General features: G+C 49.0%; 6 protein-coding genes across 6 annotated transcripts; 2 read left to right on the forward strand and 4 right to left on the reverse strand.

Annotated features, from left to right (window-relative positions):
- Window positions 1-1,723: 1,723 nt before the first annotated feature.
- CLUP02_05047 (uncharacterized protein) lies at window positions 1,724-2,137 on the reverse strand (the record flags this gene model as incomplete). The annotated part of the gene is made up of 1 exon (XM_049284056.1): window positions 1,724-2,137. One exon carries the CDS (start codon window positions 2,135-2,137, stop codon window positions 1,724-1,726), a length of 414 nt encoding a protein of 137 aa, XP_049141199.1.
- A 2,343-nt stretch (window positions 2,138-4,480) lies between these two features.
- Window positions 4,481-8,218, forward strand: CLUP02_05048 (F-box domain-containing protein; the record flags this gene model as incomplete). Its single annotated transcript, XM_049284057.1, has 5 exons — window positions 4,481-6,175; window positions 6,278-6,367; window positions 6,501-6,670; window positions 6,731-6,778; window positions 6,877-8,218. The coding sequence occupies 5 exons, from the start codon at window positions 4,481-4,483 to the stop codon at window positions 8,216-8,218; spliced, it is 3,345 nt and encodes a 1,114-aa protein (XP_049141200.1).
- A 512-nt stretch (window positions 8,219-8,730) lies between these two features.
- CLUP02_05049 (L-ornithine-N5-monooxygenase) lies at window positions 8,731-10,802 on the reverse strand (the record flags this gene model as incomplete). Its single annotated transcript, XM_049284058.1, has 7 exons — window positions 8,731-8,930; window positions 8,990-9,091; window positions 9,149-9,455; window positions 9,503-9,634; window positions 9,691-10,022; window positions 10,064-10,306; window positions 10,376-10,802. The coding sequence occupies 7 exons, from the start codon at window positions 10,800-10,802 to the stop codon at window positions 8,731-8,733; spliced, it is 1,743 nt and encodes a 580-aa protein (XP_049141201.1).
- Window positions 10,803-11,293: 491 nt separating this feature from the next.
- Window positions 11,294-11,605, forward strand: CLUP02_05050 (uncharacterized protein; the record flags this gene model as incomplete). The annotated part of the gene is made up of 1 exon (XM_049284059.1): window positions 11,294-11,605. The coding sequence occupies one exon, from the start codon at window positions 11,294-11,296 to the stop codon at window positions 11,603-11,605; it is 312 nt and encodes a 103-aa protein (XP_049141202.1).
- A 319-nt stretch (window positions 11,606-11,924) lies between these two features.
- CLUP02_05051 (uncharacterized protein) lies at window positions 11,925-12,170 on the reverse strand (the record flags this gene model as incomplete). Its single annotated transcript, XM_049284060.1, has 1 exon — window positions 11,925-12,170. The coding sequence occupies one exon, from the start codon at window positions 12,168-12,170 to the stop codon at window positions 11,925-11,927; it is 246 nt and encodes an 81-aa protein (XP_049141203.1).
- A 66-nt stretch (window positions 12,171-12,236) lies between these two features.
- CLUP02_05052 (uncharacterized protein) lies at window positions 12,237-14,040 on the reverse strand (the record flags this gene model as incomplete). Its single annotated transcript, XM_049284061.1, has 9 exons — window positions 12,237-12,345; window positions 12,437-12,490; window positions 12,550-12,573; window positions 12,646-12,711; window positions 12,772-13,131; window positions 13,181-13,251; window positions 13,353-13,395; window positions 13,500-13,654; window positions 13,726-14,040. 9 exons carry the CDS (start codon window positions 14,038-14,040, stop codon window positions 12,237-12,239), a joined length of 1,197 nt encoding a protein of 398 aa, XP_049141204.1.
- Between the last annotated feature and the right edge of the window lie 1,532 nt (window positions 14,041-15,572).

Consider the following 15,572-nt stretch of genomic DNA (forward strand, 5'->3'; position numbering starts at 1 on the left):
GAAATCTGGCGCCAACAAGTGATGACCCGCGACCAAGACCTGGGTCTTGACGGTCGCCATTGCTTGCGTTCGCAAATCAAAAGTCTACGACTCGCCGGAGGATGCACGGAGCTTATGTCGGCAGTCTTCGTGGCCACGTCTCACTGCTCAGGAGGAGAGCTGCAACGCTGGTCTGACCACCGAACAACGCATTTGTTGATCTTTCGAGTGTCACCGCCGCCCGTTTGGTTAGAGAAAGGAGCACAGCAAATACAACGTCCTGTTCAAATTTCTTTGTGCGTAGAAAACTTTTTTTCTGCGTCGGAGAAAAAACAAAACAATAATAACAATAACCACAGCTGAGGCGCTGCAGTGTCTGAGATGTTCCCACTTGGTAGATCGAACGTAGGGAGGAAGGTGAGTACATAGAACTGACAGAGGTTTTTCTCGGGACTCGGGAGGGGGCATCAGCTTCACATTTGCACATTTCGCACACTATGTCAGTCGAGACATTGGCGCATCGGGGCTTCCTGAAAGTGCCTCGAAGAAGAGCGAGGCGTGAAGTGAGTCTCCCACCCCTCGTGTTGGTGAAGAAAGGAAGGGAGAACGACCTCATGCAGTTGGTCGTCATTTTGGCGTTGCTGCGGCCTCGCAATGTTTCCCCTCCTTGTTGAGAAAAGAACCTACTTAAGCGAAAGCTCGATGCAGCAGTCCAATCCCAGAAGAGTTACATAACAATAACCGGTGCATTCCCAGAGGTCTGGCTGACCCCCCGGCCAGGAGGATGCGCACATAACATCCAGATTGCAGAAGAAAAAGCAATTATCTAGGAGATCCGAGTGTCCTCCCAGAGGTTCAAGGGCACCCAACAAGCAACGAGAACTGCGAGGCTCAGACAATGATGCCAGGGTTTCGTATACAATGAGGCGTTCACGGACGGGTACGATGGAAAATTCGTGAGAGCTGAGCTCGTGGTATGGCGCGCGCCTCACGTTATCCATCATTCTCTTTTTCCTTCGTAGCTTTTCTTCTTCTTCCTCACAGATCGACTTCCCCGATACCCCTGCTCTTTGGGCGAAGCCTCCAAGATCCGGCAGGATCCCTTTTTCGATCTGCGTTCAGGTGCCGAGGGATGGCCCCTTCACCCCCTGCCATGCATATGGAGCTGGTGTGTGTAACAACAGATGCTAAACGAAAACAACATCGGGCGATTGGAACTCATGAAAAGCAAGAAATCGGAGACTCGCGATGCACCCTGCCGTGGTTTGAGATCATGTAACTGCCCGCGACTCCTTTTGCGGGTGCGAGGATGATGGACCAACTGTTGTTGGGGTATTGCCGCTCAGACCATCGGCACTTAAGATGAGTGTGACTGAGTGGTCATGAGCGACTGTGAATAATTTCTATCAGATGTGATTTAATGGTGCTTTCTTTTTGACAGATGTCCCCGCATGTTCTTGTGGGACTCTTGAATAACTTGTCATCCCTGGCACAGAGATCGGGAATCTCTCGCTTCGACTTTGCGCAATCGCTTACCCATTCCGTGGTAGTGGTTCCTCTTGTGAGACATATGAGTGATCGCTGACAGGATTTTTCCATCCTCTGATGAGAGAACTATGAGCCCGTGAGCCCCAAGGGAGGGCCCTTCAAGGGTCCCGGTAGTGCTGGGCGACGGGGAACAGCATTCCGTCTGAGACTCTGCTTCCCGAATCGTCTCCAATAGCTCGATTCAGGCATGAGAGAATCACCTGAAAATATGATGCCCGATCTCGGTTGCCCTTTGCTGATCTCGTATTTTGACACAGCTTCCAAATTCTTGGGAGAGGGATGACGCCTGTCTTGTTCGATGACATACCTTACTGTCAGGGTTCCGATTCCATGGTTTGTGAATTTCACTTTCCACTGACGGGCGGCTGCAGATTACTCGATCTGAATTTTCCGAAAGCATATTGTCGGTGGTTGATGCAAGGGACCGGAGCGTGACGGGGAGCCGCAGCCGCCCTCCCGTCGTCCGGTAGAGACTCGGCCACGGGACGGCAGTTCCCGAGTGGATTATTACTCTGGGCCGAAATAATATTCTCGAGGTCTCGGTATGAGAATTTTGGTACTGAGAGAAGCTAATATGACTGCGAATCTTTTGCCCGCGTGAAACCATCATCCTCAAACCATAAAAATGTGAGACAGTGAGAAATTGCAAACCCTACAGAACGCACAACTCAACTTGATCAAATTGCTACTAGTTTAAACTAACTCCTATCGATGGTAAAGGATAGTAAGAGACTGTTCTTCTCGAGTCACGAGTGTCTTCAGAAACATATCCACAGTACATGTAGATGACACATAAAGTCCATACGTCCGTGGTCAATCTACGCCGTAATACGTTGGATGAGTAGACCATTGCGTTCAAACGGCTCGTTGGGCCTCCTAAAACGGTTTTGAAGAGTAGCAGATGTTAAGCGTGCCTTGTGAGATTCAATCATGGAACATCAGGTTTGGAAGATCCATAGATCTCAAGTTTATTACTCGCGTCTACTTCCAAGCATCTGTGAGATTCATTGATGACCTTTACCTAATTCCTTTTATTCTTCAACAATGGGTCTAGATCCAAGTTTGAAAGGGACTGATGGGATGCCTTTGTCATGAAAACTGACAGACATTCCCGCTGCTACTTTTAGTGAGGCAATATGGAAGACTATAGATGTCTTTGTGGTCCGGAGCTGGGAGACCGGAGGAGCTCAAAGATCGTCGTGATGGACCATATCTAGACTGAACTTTCGTTGGAACCCAAGAATGACAGCCAGAATTCAGAGAAAACATCTCGTACACTCCGTGATCTGTCGGTTGAACCTGTCCTTTCGATGGGGGCTGAAGGCAGGTGACGCCATCTTTCCTTTCAGGTCCCGAATCACCTTAAGTTCGAAACGCAATTTGGTTCAATATGTCATGTTTCATTTGAAAGTAGATTCAAACACATGATCAAGGAGCCGCGTTGTTCAAATGTCACAGGTTTCTCGATACTTCAGGTCTTCTCGTCTGCTATCTGTGGGTCCATCTTCAGTCTGCCGAGTTCAGACAGAAACTTAGGCTGATAAGCTAGGGTTCTAAACAACCCGAAGCTCTTTGCAAGTAAAATCGTTGTAGAATCCTGGAGTAAGAATTTTTAGTAAGACGTGGTAATCTTCGTCGGTTCAATTTCAACCCCCCTCAAAGCCCAGCCTACTCTACAAGATAAGGCACTTATGTGGGTAACAGAAGTCGGTACAAGAGGGAGTTAACTGCGTTTTTGAGATAGCTCCTTCTTTCTTCCACTTCTGCTCACAAGTCACCTTATTTAGAGCGCAGGAATAAGTCGATACATCTCACAGCCTCAACATTGTGAGCACTTTGATTTGATGGAAATTGGGGCCTAGCCCCTATTGCAACTTCACAATCGCTGCCTTGCATACAGTAACTTACTCAACTATCCATCTGAGCTCTGTGGAACAAAGCGGTCCATCTACCAACGAACGGTCTGTAAGCAACTTTCAGGATATCCTTGCACATTCCATCCAATTTCGGGCAATGCTAGCTCCTACACTGATTCTTGGACACGGTGACCTCCTCAAATGTGCTTTTTAGCAAATTGTGCCCCATGTCACTTTCACTTTCATCTCACCTTCAATGCGAATCTCTTTACCGGGTGCCGTAATTCCTCAAAGAAAGATGGATCTTTGGTCAAGTTCATGAAGGCCGTATATGTTGATCTTAATTGGGGAGCAATTCCCTCAATGCCTTGAAGCTCCAAGCCTTCACTTTATTGATAGACAACTCCTCAAACCTGTCATCTGACATCGGGAATTCTTTCATCTTCACTCTGCTGTAAGGTAGGCTTAGGCTCCAGGCCCACTATTCGGACTTCCATATCCAAGGCTCCAAGCCTTTTTGCTATCCTTCATAATCTCAACTTCACCTTTGGTCCTTACACAGGCAGTCCATCCCCTTTGGACTAACACCATGTGCCTGATAGCCTCCCGACCGCCCAACGACCTGTACCTTCCTTCCACCCTTCATACCTGCCTCCTTCGACCTGCCTGATGTCTCGAGCCGCCCTGAACCGCCCTCGAACCGCCCATCCTCCCATTCTTCATCATAAAACCTCCTCCTCCATCCCGGAACCAGGCCAATTCCTCTCCTTCCTTCATCCAACTCATGGACAACCAATATTTCGCCTGAAACAATCATCCTGTTTCTTCCTTTACTCATCAAGTCTTTGAACTCTGTCACCAATCGGATCAAATGACTGACTGTCATCTTACCGAGTAAACTGTCACCAACAAACTGCACGCAGAACCTACAACTGTTACTTTTGCTGTTCAAGACACATACCTTCGTTACATCGGTCCCTAGGAAGTCTCTTCAACCAGAGATCAGGCTTCTTGTACGATTCCAAAGCAACCACACTCGCAGCTTCTTACCTCAACTAACATCAAGAAAGTTTACTGTCTGACTTGTCAACTTCACGATGGCTGGTTTCGATCTTCTCGCTGGATCTCCCGAGCACACTGCTGCTGCTTACCAGGCTTTGGTCAATGCTCCTCGCAATATTCGAACGCATGCCAACGCTGCTGGAGGCAACGATGATCAAGCTATTCTTTCCAGCTCTGTCTATTGCCCGGGTATTGCCCGGGATGCTCACCAGAACCTGATCAACCATCAAAATGGCAGCAAGCACTCCAACCACAGATTGGTCATGGATCCTGCGATTGAAGCGAATTTGCTCCAAAGCATGGCCCGGATTGATCTCGCCCATACCCATGCCATTCGGACTGATAGTCATCGCACCATCGTTGGAAGCGCCTACGTTCACCCCCGAGTCGGCTCATCCTCCAGCCATGGGTCTTCAAGCACCGATCGGCTTTCCATCTCGTCCGGTGCCCGCCAAGGTCCAGCCTACTACAACGCCACCGACTATAAAGCTGGCGAGAATACGGGAATCGATAAGGGCAAGGGCAGTGAGAAGACCAACTCCTCTCCACCCACCACTATCTCTCCTGATTCCACTTCTGCAAACGTCGGCGGCTCCAACACCAAGACTCAAGGCCAGAAGCTCAATGCGCCAGATGGAACTCCCGAGAGAGCTCCTGGCTGGGTTTTGCCTCGTTTCCGCGGCCAAGCCATGCCTGTTCGAGAGCCCGTGAATGCTGGTGCTCAAAACAACTTCCCAGGCGGCCCTCGTGCGAGTTTGGCTGGTCAGGTGCAGCCACAGCCGCGGCAGTCTGGCTCCGAGTCAAGTCGCAACCGAGTCTTCATCCCTCAGCCAGATGTTGGAATGCCGTCAACCCATCGCAATGGCACGAAGCCCATGAACAGCCAAGCTCCAATCGGCACAGGTCGTTGGGACCATCATACCCTGAGGGAGTTGCTCACTCCTCAAGCCACGTCTGTCTGGGCTCAGTATGAGCCTCGACCTGCGGTTGTTCAGAAGGGCTTCCAATCTTACGCTCCAGTTGGCGAGTTTCGGCCAATGAACGCCGTCACTCGAACATTCTTCCGCCCCGAGTGCGATCCCCAGAAGGATCTCAAAATGGCCCAGGGTGTCTCGGCTAACTACAAGGGCGATGCTTTGAACCCGCGCAACCTTTCGGATGACATTCCGGAGTGCAAGAATGTCTCCTTCTTCTTGACCAATCTCCCAGCGGACGTCACCTACAGCCAGCTCCTGGGTCAAATTCGCGGCATGGGACGTGTCTGGGCCACTGTGATCAATCCTCCAGATGGTCACGAGCATTTCACCTCGGCCGCTAAGTTGGTGTTCTTCGAGCTGGCCGCGGCCCAGCGCTTCTACGCTCACTGTAGAAACCCGGCCCGTCGTCTCATCATCAGTAGCTACGCCGTCAAGATTGTTCGCAACCGGGTTCGAAAGGCCGAGGAAGATGTCGGCGGCTACCACTCTCGTGTTCTCGTCGTTACCGGCGAGTTGTCCTTTGTCAACAAGGACACTCTGCTGCGTTACTTCCGCATGAAGCTCGATTTCGACACCGAGGATGTCATCGCCCATGTTCAAGACCCTCAGACTGGAATGGGAGAGCTTGAAATCCGGTTCGCCTGCTATCGGAACCAGTCCGAGTCTGCTCGTCAAGCGCTGAGCAAGGAGTATCCTCCCGGTGCCACCCTTCCAGATGGCAGGATGTCTCCAATTTGGGAGCTCAGATACGGTGTCGACCCTTGCTCAATCTGAGAGCTTGAAGTGGTTACCTTCTCAAACCAGTGAGATCAAGGAAGATAAAGCTGATTAGGAGGTTCATGGGCAGTCACTTAGAACAACAAGCACGGATCGGACGGACTGGAAGTCACTTACACTTGTCTTGGGAGGGAGAAGTTCTGGATTTTGAGTTTGATTTGTGTTGAGGTACCCCGGCGTTCGCTTTTAATTTGCTGCTGGGCAGTTGTATCATCGCCGACTTCGGTCGATAGAGGTGTTGGGACAATGGCTTGCCAGGTAATTTGGTTGGGATTTCTTCAGATAGTGATGGGGCTTTCAGGATGGACACGGATACACGGATAGTCATGGAGGTCCTCCGGCAATGAATCAAATTTTGTTTCTGAATTGCGCTCAGTTCATTTTCCACTCATGTATCGTGACACTCATTCAGCGGCGAAGTCGCCCAGGGAGTTACAAAAACCCTCAGGGGTTGCATCTTGATCGCTCCTTGTGGAAGGAAGGATGTTTGACGATGACATAAGCATGAAATCTGCAAGTGGTCTGGGGAAGGATTGAAATCCCCTGCTCTTTCCTCTTGGAGCTGTACATATGTGGTCTGTGCGCAGGGATTTTTACCCATCCAATTGGGCAGGCTCGGTGTGACGCAACCCCCACACCTTCCTTCGTACTCGGTGGTGGCGGCATCGAATACTCAGCTTCTCACCCTCAACTTACCTCCATCACTTGATAAGAGAAAGACACCAGGGCTTGAGGCTCACGGGAATCTCACCGAAGATGAAGGAAGCTGATGAAATCTCAGGAACCTCATCGAAGGGACCCAAAGCCTCTCACAAGCGGAAGGATACGGCCTCCACGAAAGTCAATCCTGCCAAAGTATCTCCGGCTGTGAAAAGCTCACCAAAACCAACGATGGCAGCAACTACGTCAGAAGGGCCAGTCGTCGACAACTCAATTTTCACGGTCATCAACAGTGATGGCACAACTTCCTACTACACAAGCACCGGTGAGCTGATCGAAGGCGAGTCTTCAAGACACACCGAAGCCACAAAGGAAGTCACCGATAGCGAGCGTGTCACAGCAAAGGGCGCGCTCAATCTACGCTCAAAGAAGACTGAGAGAATGAAGCGGAAACTTGAGAAGAAGACTGCAAAGTCCTCAGCTCGCCGGACAACTCAACTCCTCGACCTTCCCAATGAGACTCTTGTCGACATTATCAGCAACATGCTTCCCAGCGAGGTTTTGAAGACTGCCCAGACCTGCAAGACACTCCGCAAGCTCATCCAACACAACGAGAAGCTTCTCTCGCGCAAAATCATCTCTCAACGATACCCAGTTCTTTCCAAGTGCTTCAGGCTTCCAGTAACACTCGACGAGATCGACCCAGAACTTCACCCGGTCCTCAAGAATGACGCCAGAATCGACATGCTCGGTATCCACCGGCGATACGTCCACATCCCTCAACCCGAGCCCTACGTCTTATGCACCTGCCTCACCTGCGTCTTGCGCTGGCAGGCCTGCTGCATCATTGTCGACTTCAACAAGTGGCGCCCCAATCTCGACTCCGGGGTTCCCATCACTATCATGCGCCGGGGTCAAGACGCTTCGTGGAACTTGGTCTGGAAAGACAGAATTACAGAAACCGTGCTCCATGCCATCCGCTCCCCGCTCGCCTACGCTCACCTCCTCGAGGTCCATCTCAACAACACCTGTGCCGCGATCAAGAGGCAGAGAGCGAACAAGGGTAACCGTCGTCGCCACTTTGAGATGTCCGAGGCCGACGCGGAGTCTCTCACAGACGCCTTCTTGGAGGGGAACGGCCCGCCCACCATCGATCTCCCCTACTCGCGGGATAACTATTACATGCTCGAGGCGTACATGCCCGCCAGAACCTGGCTCAAAGACGAAGAGAAATGGGTCTATATCCCGGCGGACTTTCACGATAGAGACCTTGATTGGGTCGCGAAGCGATGGGGTCCGGAATGGGGCGTCACACATAATCGGGACAGGCCTAATGAGCAGATGATGGGACCGGCTTAGAAGGCTAAAAGGAACCTTGATTCTTACCGTACACATGCCATGTGCCACGCTCGTCATCATCCGACGGACTATAACGGCCCGCTGATTCCTGAGTCGGAGATGTGCAAGACCAGCGTGGCCCACCCAGGCGGCAGAGTAGAGGAAATTTCCTTTGCTCTGGCCCTGATTTAGAGGCAGTTTCGAAGGTTCTGGGCGGTTGTGAGGGTGGTTTGTGGTATGAGGGGAGGGCACTGATCTTTTGGTACCATGGACTACCTTACCTAATGGGAAGCGGGCAGTGATTGGGAGCTCCTAGAAGGGAGGTCTCATTTGTCACACGACTTCACATGAGCGACGAAGATAATGGTTACGATGAGTACAATGGATTTCATTGAGAAAAAGAAATTGGGCCACTAAATAACCTTGTCGTCCGTGTCTCCTTCGGACCCTCCTTGCTGTCTCCCTGACCTCCCTCACTATGAACAAAGACTCGTCAAGAGCAAGCACAGCCTTGGCTCGTCTCTTCCATAGCCTCACAACCGAGTCTCGGGCCTCTTCGTAAAAACACAATCCAACTTTGCGGGCTTAATAATTAGCTGAAACTTGGCTTCTTCCTCAAACGTCTCGCCGTCTTCTCCAGGGGCAAATTCAAAGTCATAGTTCCAGAGAGTATAGGCAATGGTTAGCCGCAGAACGTTCCAAGCCAGACGCCTTCCTACACAGTCATACCGACCTGAACACCAGATTGTGAGCTGTTCCATTCTTCCTATGCTTTACGCGACATATCCTTACCGTAGCTAAAAGGCAAGAAAGCCCTCCGGTCAATGACCAACTCTGGGCGAGTCGTCCAGCGCTCGGGTATGAACTCATTAGGGTACCTCCAGTACTTGTGGCCTATAGTGATTATCAGCGATCAAAGTTTGTACATCCCACGCGAGTTTCTGGACTTACTTCGATGATAGCAGTGGATTGGCGTACATAAAGTCACGTCTCCAGGGATGTAAGTCCCATCAATCGTCACACCCTCCGACGGAGCCATTCTGGGCCCATTGATCGGCGCGGGCGCATACATCCGAAGGGTCTCGGCGATGACAGCTTCAAGCAGATCAAGCTTATTGAGGTCCGTCACAGCGAATTCCCCTTCCAAAGTCTTGGAGTGCATAGGCGCAATCTCTTCGTAAAGACGCTGACGGAGTCCGGCGTCGCGGGCGATGTAATAGAAGGCGTACCCCAAAGTGCAGGATATTGTGTCTCTGGCCTTTAGTGAGCATGTGTGTTTCTCCAAACAAGAGTCCCCATATATACGTACGTCGCTCCGATGAGGATGGCTTGAGAGTCGGAATACATGATATTGACATTGAAGAAAGACTTTGGTTTCTCAGACTTATAGTCGTCGAGGAAGTACTTCAACATATCGTGAGATTCATCAGAATCAACCTATTCAATCATCAGCTATACTTCACCATAACACCTCTAAGTAGGTCTTAACTTACGGCGATCCTCTCATCCACAAGTCGAACCCCCAAATCCTCAAACTCCTTTTGCATACCCATCCGCGGCAGCTTCGCCAGGAACACGAGCGGCCAAGGCGTCTGCCCCAGTCGAGCGCCCAACTTGAACGTCGTCTCAATGAGGTCGAGCATCCTATCCTCTCTGCCGTCTCGGACGGTACCGAAGTCTCGGCCGTAGCCTACACGGCCCATATTGTCAAAGGGGATGAGTTTCGCGTAGTGCGAGGCGTTGATTGGCTTTCCTTGGACTTCTTCGAGGCGAGATAGCCAGGTTCGGAGGACGGTGCGGGTTTCTTCTTCGTATCTTTCGAGGGCTGGAGGAGTATTAGCATATTCAACCTTTCCTTGGACAAACTCCCTGAAAATTTGAGGCCTAGTGGAATGAGAGGGGATGCGGCGTCACCTTTGCTTCCTAAAGCTTGGTCCCAGACTTTACGCCTGTCGCGGTGTGCCTCGTTGTGCGAAAGAGAATCCAAGTTCAACTCGCCCTTTGTCCTCAAAGCGTCGTAGAATCCGGTATTGCGCTTGGTGCACTGTGTCTGTGGTCCGTGGATCTTGGTGATGGCGTCTAGGTTGACGACTGAGATGTCGTTGGGGCCTGGGGTCTTGTTAGCTGGTACTCAGCCTCCATTATCACCAGCGCTCGCTCGAGTTATTGGGTCCGTACCAACGCGCACGAAATCTCCGTGCTTCTCGTGCATCTCGAGATATTTTTCATGCAATTTCCAATCTCTGTTGAGCCACATGATGTAGGGCTTCATAATTCTGGCCGGAAAAGGACCGGGGAACCGGCGCAGAGGGTGGAATATTAGGCGGTATACCACGATACTGGTAAATAGGCCTGCAAAGTAAGAGCTGGATATTGCAAGATGCGCCGTTGTACCCGTTGCGAATCCCAGACTTGTGACGGACTTGATGAAGAGAAGCATCAGTGCGACGCCGTGGATGACCAAGATATTGAACACCTCCATGCTCCTGTGCCCGCGGATATAGTAGCCCCAGTGTGCTAGGAGACCAGCTCCCGCCGCCAGGGCGCAGGATAAGCCAATTCCGGTGCCCAGTGTGGCGCTCAGTGTAGATAAAATGTTTTCCATAGCGGCGTGTTTTCACGAGTCACTATTGATTGCGGGCCTCAGTTATCAACATGTCGAGCTGTGAGGTGTTCAGGGCGGTGGAGCTTAAGTATATCGTCCGCCTAAGCTTTCCCCCCTCGGGTGCCGAGGCCAGGTTACTTCGGCCGTGCAGTATCCAGACCATCTGATACACCAGTTGCAGTTCCGTCTTAGGCGACTTTGGGGTAACGCCCGAAGGATGTTCTCATGGGGCAGCCCTGTAATATGTGCAAAAGTTCGACCGGCGGCCCGTCGGATACCAGAGACTAAAGGTACCTAAGGCACTATTCTAGAGATTAAATGCTGCTTTCTGGCTGAAGCCTTCGCTTCTAGTATGAAATGTAGAGTTGGGTGGTAGGACTTCCCCGCATCTCTACCACAAATGATGCTGTAGAGAAGTAGAGATTGCGAAGACTGAACGGGATTTAGATTCCGAGAGAAGGGATTAGCTCCTCGCACTTCCAAAGGTTGGGATGTTGAGAAACGAAAGGGATGCCTCATGGTTTTTTGTTCATGCGGTGTCGTCCACAGTACTGACAACTCTCACTTTGGCCTCGAGTCCTTTCCTCGTGCTACAGCATAGCACGACAAGTGATAGCAGCGATAGAGTGGGCATTCGAAAACGGTGTGTACGCGGTGAGGCATGTGGTTTGGCTCTAAGTACCGTAGCTTTCTCTGGCTCTTCAAATTCCCCCTTGAATCTTTTCACAACACATCACCATCGTCTGCTTAAGGAGGTAAATTTTGAGTGTGGTCTCGATAGCGACAGTGCACCTTGGCCTTGAGACACACGAAAGGCATGGCAATGTATTCTGACTGCGCAAGTTGCCAACGGCCCGTCGGAATAATCTAATCTTCAGCATTTTGAAGGGAGGCAAACAGCCATCCCGTGCGAGTGCGAACTGATCAGACACGCATGTGGTTTTGTGCAATGACGTAAGATAGTGTGTCTTTGATGTATGTCGATTACTAATCTGATTGTTGAAACTTTGAAGCTTTGAAGCTTTGAAACGCCTGTGCCCTTGAAATCATGTTCCCGCCGTGATATACAATTCTAATGCATGCAAATCATTCCGTAAAAATCGTCATAAGTCACCCCCGAGTCTACCAGCGACCACCGCGGCCTCCCCATCCTCCACCCCTACCGCCGCCGCCGTATCCATGTCTGCCGGGTCCGCCAAAGCCGCCGCCGCCGAAGCCGGGTCGGGGGCCGCATGGTCTAGGTCCACCCATCATGCCGCCGCCGTGATGGCCGTGGTGGTGGGTCTGTACGATAACTGGGCGGGGGCCGTAGCCAGGACCGCCGTAGCCACCTCCGTATCCTCTGCGTCTCGACAAGCCGAAGCACATCTTGTGTCGTTTGTAAAGATAGGCTGGAGGTAGTTGAGCTTGTAGGTTGTGAAGATTTCGTTGACTTTAGGTCTGCCGCAGGTAATTTGATTGTGCGACTTTGTAGTAGTTGGTAGTTGTAATGTCAACTGGTAGGTTGAGTGTTGGTTGGAAGTTTTTGAGTTTGGATTTGGTTCTCAATGAGAGGCTCAAGTGTTTTTGTAATTGTAGTTTGTTGTGATGATGAATAGGACAATCAGTCATGATGAAGGGGAGAATCATTCCACTTTATAGATCGCCTGCTTGATGCGTTCATCTGCCCAGCATAGTGCTGCCAGACCCTTCGTGCGTCATTTCGTCCCGACCGGAGAACGCTAAGTTGCCAATGCCCCCAGCCTACACTAGGATAATGGAAGCAACTTGGCTCATGTCACCATGTCATGAGGGGCCGCGCAATCGGTCTCCGCACGGAAGACAGCGAAAAACCTAGTCCCACGTCACTGAGAACGCCGCAACCAGCGCGCCCAAGTCGCTAAACGGCTCGAGCGGCCGAAGGCGAAGCCTTAGAAGAGTCAAGGTCCATCCCAGACAACGTGATTGTGGCTTTTAGGTCCTGAGCCACAATGCCTTGTGCTGTTGCTGCTGGACCTCAGCCAATGCCGAGCCACACCGAAGGGCCCCGTTGGAGAATCCCGAGGTGCCGCCACATTCCGATACATTGGTGCGGACCCGAGCGTCTTCGTGGAGTGACCAATTGGGTCGCCGTTGGTCTCCGGCGCCGGATGGCCGGCATGGTTTGGCGCCGCATTTGGTTTGCCAAGTTGGCCGAATCGGCTTGGTGCCTTGGCTATCGTCTGTTCTTGGATTTTCTTCAGCTGCTATGTGTTGAATTGGTCCCTTTTTGGGGTTCTTGCTGAGTAAAGGTTGCTGAGAAGTCTTGAGTCGAGTCGTCCGATGCCTCGGTTTCCCTTTCAACGTCATTCTGGAGCTGGGTCTGTTGACTCAGAAGTTCTAGAACGCAGTCTTAAGACTTGTGGATTGTCGGGATCGTCGCTGGGGCACAAGCGATGCTTGGATGCACTCTCGTGCCTTGTTCGCCCATCTATCCCGTCAAGAACATCTCATCAACCACCGCATCTTAACTTATGGGTTAAGTGGAATGGTTTTGGATGTAACCACAGTCCAATCAATTCGTTAAAAGACCTCAGGTGTAGCATGAACTTGAATGCTATCCTGGACTTGAAACCTGAAATGAGAAACATTGCCGGAGAGAAAGGAACGCAGGCACGAGCCAAAACGAAGGGGTGCATTATTACGAATGTACATTGAACTGTTACTATCGCTTGCCACGTGTCGTCTTCTTCGAACATTATGTGCATATCTCCGACGTTTGAGTGGTTCATGATTTGGAAACTCGTAAGCCGCCTTGAACGCATTGAACCGCGCCTACCAACGCACCGAGTACCAAGACCAAGATTGCCAACCAGAACGTGCACCAAACAACCCTGTTTCGACGGTCATGCCACCATTGAGATATAGTGCGAGGAGTAGCATCATCATATGCTTGCTTGAGGACGATAAGACGATTTCTCCAGAATCTAAATCTCTCGATCCTTCGGGCTTCAGCAGATAGTGTTCCGATGGATCCAAGCCCCCAGTCGATAGGAGGGCATGGCTGTTTGGATAGAAGCTTCTGATACCAAGACCAGCGTCGGCGTTTGGATATACCTGTGCCGCCAAACTCCGATTCAGGAAAGAGTAGCTGCAGCGTCTTTAGGGTCTCTTCGAGAAACCCAACAGGGTAGATTGAGCTGGGTGATGATCGTATTAGTGCCAAGTCATCGGATAAATGTTCTCGAATACCCGTCATTCTACTTGCCTTTGATGACATCGAAGGAAAGAAACGTGATGAAAAACCAACACTTTAATCCCAGACTCTTCCTCAATAAGTAGAAGATGGTCTGCTAAGTTATCCGTAAATTCAACTTAGATACCTCTAATTGTGTCACGAGTTATGGCACGCAGCAATGGGCATACGGAGTATAGTAAAAGTGGCTTAACTATCAAAGTGGAAATAGACAAAAGGAGAAGGTCTATATATACGATATCTAAAATAGATACGTAATTTAGCACGTAACGGGCACTTTATAAGGTGCGATTACTATCCCTATTACGTAACATACCCCCTAATTACTACTACTAAGGAGCTATTATACTTAAAATAAAATCTCTAAATGCCCTTATAAAGGCCTAATTTAGTTAAATATAAATAAAGGAAAATTAAGTATAAGGGATACGTATCTTTTAAACCGCGTTTATTATAAATATATCTCTTTATTTAAAATAAATAAAATCCTAACTTAGAATAGCGCGTATTCTACTATTTCTAATATATAAATTACTAAGGGCGAGGCTACTTAGCTACTTTATATATATTTAAATTCTCGCGGCGTTACTTAGCTATTATTTTTCTTCCTTTTTTTAACCTCTCGTAATTATTATAAATACCCCTATTTACTACGCGCGCACGCCTACGCCGTCGAATCGTTTACTAATTTTATTCTAAATATAAATATCTAATATATCTAGAAATAATAATAAGTTTTATATAATTTTTATAATACCTCTTATATATACGTTATATAGTTTATTAAGAGTTTAAATAGGTAATAATATTAACGAGCCCTTTTAAGTCGTTACCCCCCCCTATAACCTCCTACTTACTTACTAAGGCCCGGCTACTAAGCTCTCCCTCTTTAGCTAAGAAGATATTAAGGTTATTAATTAAAACGCCGAGGACTTTATTAAGTTCGAGGCTCTTTTTAGCGGCTATAATAAGGGTAATAATAAAGTAAATAGTAATAATAAGAGCTCTAATAGGCTTTTACTTACCCCCCCCTCAGAGTTTAAAAATAAAAATAAAACTAGTTTAGATAATAAGCCCTTTAAGAAGGGTATATCGTATATTTATTATTTTAAAAGTTTATATTTAATATTATTTTAAAGTTTAAAAAACGCAAGGCTAGCTCTTTTTAAAAAGGTAGTAAGAAGTAAAAGAGAACGCCGAGAAGTTAAGGTACTCCCTATAATAAGTATAGTTCTTTTCGCTATTCTAGGCCTATTTAACGTATATTTAGTCCCTAAGAAGCTTAAAAGAGAGGCTCTTAAGGAACGGGAGATCTAATATTTACCCTATTTTAAAATAGCCCTTTAGTATATTAATACTAAGGATAGTAGTTATTATTTTATAAGAAGTAGTAGCCGGTATGTGTACTATTTTAATAGCCGTTTAGCTAAAGGGTATATTAATATACTAATCGTTTTATAGCTAATAGCCCAGGCCCTTATTAAGGCTATTATAAATAGCGCTCCCTCTCTTATAAATATATTATCCTTTTTTATTATTAAAAAGCGCACTTCTAA

Source organism: Colletotrichum lupini, chromosome 3, assembly GCF_023278565.1.
Source record: "Colletotrichum lupini chromosome 3, complete sequence".
Classification (NCBI taxonomy): Eukaryota; Fungi; Ascomycota; class Sordariomycetes; order Glomerellales; family Glomerellaceae; genus Colletotrichum; species Colletotrichum lupini.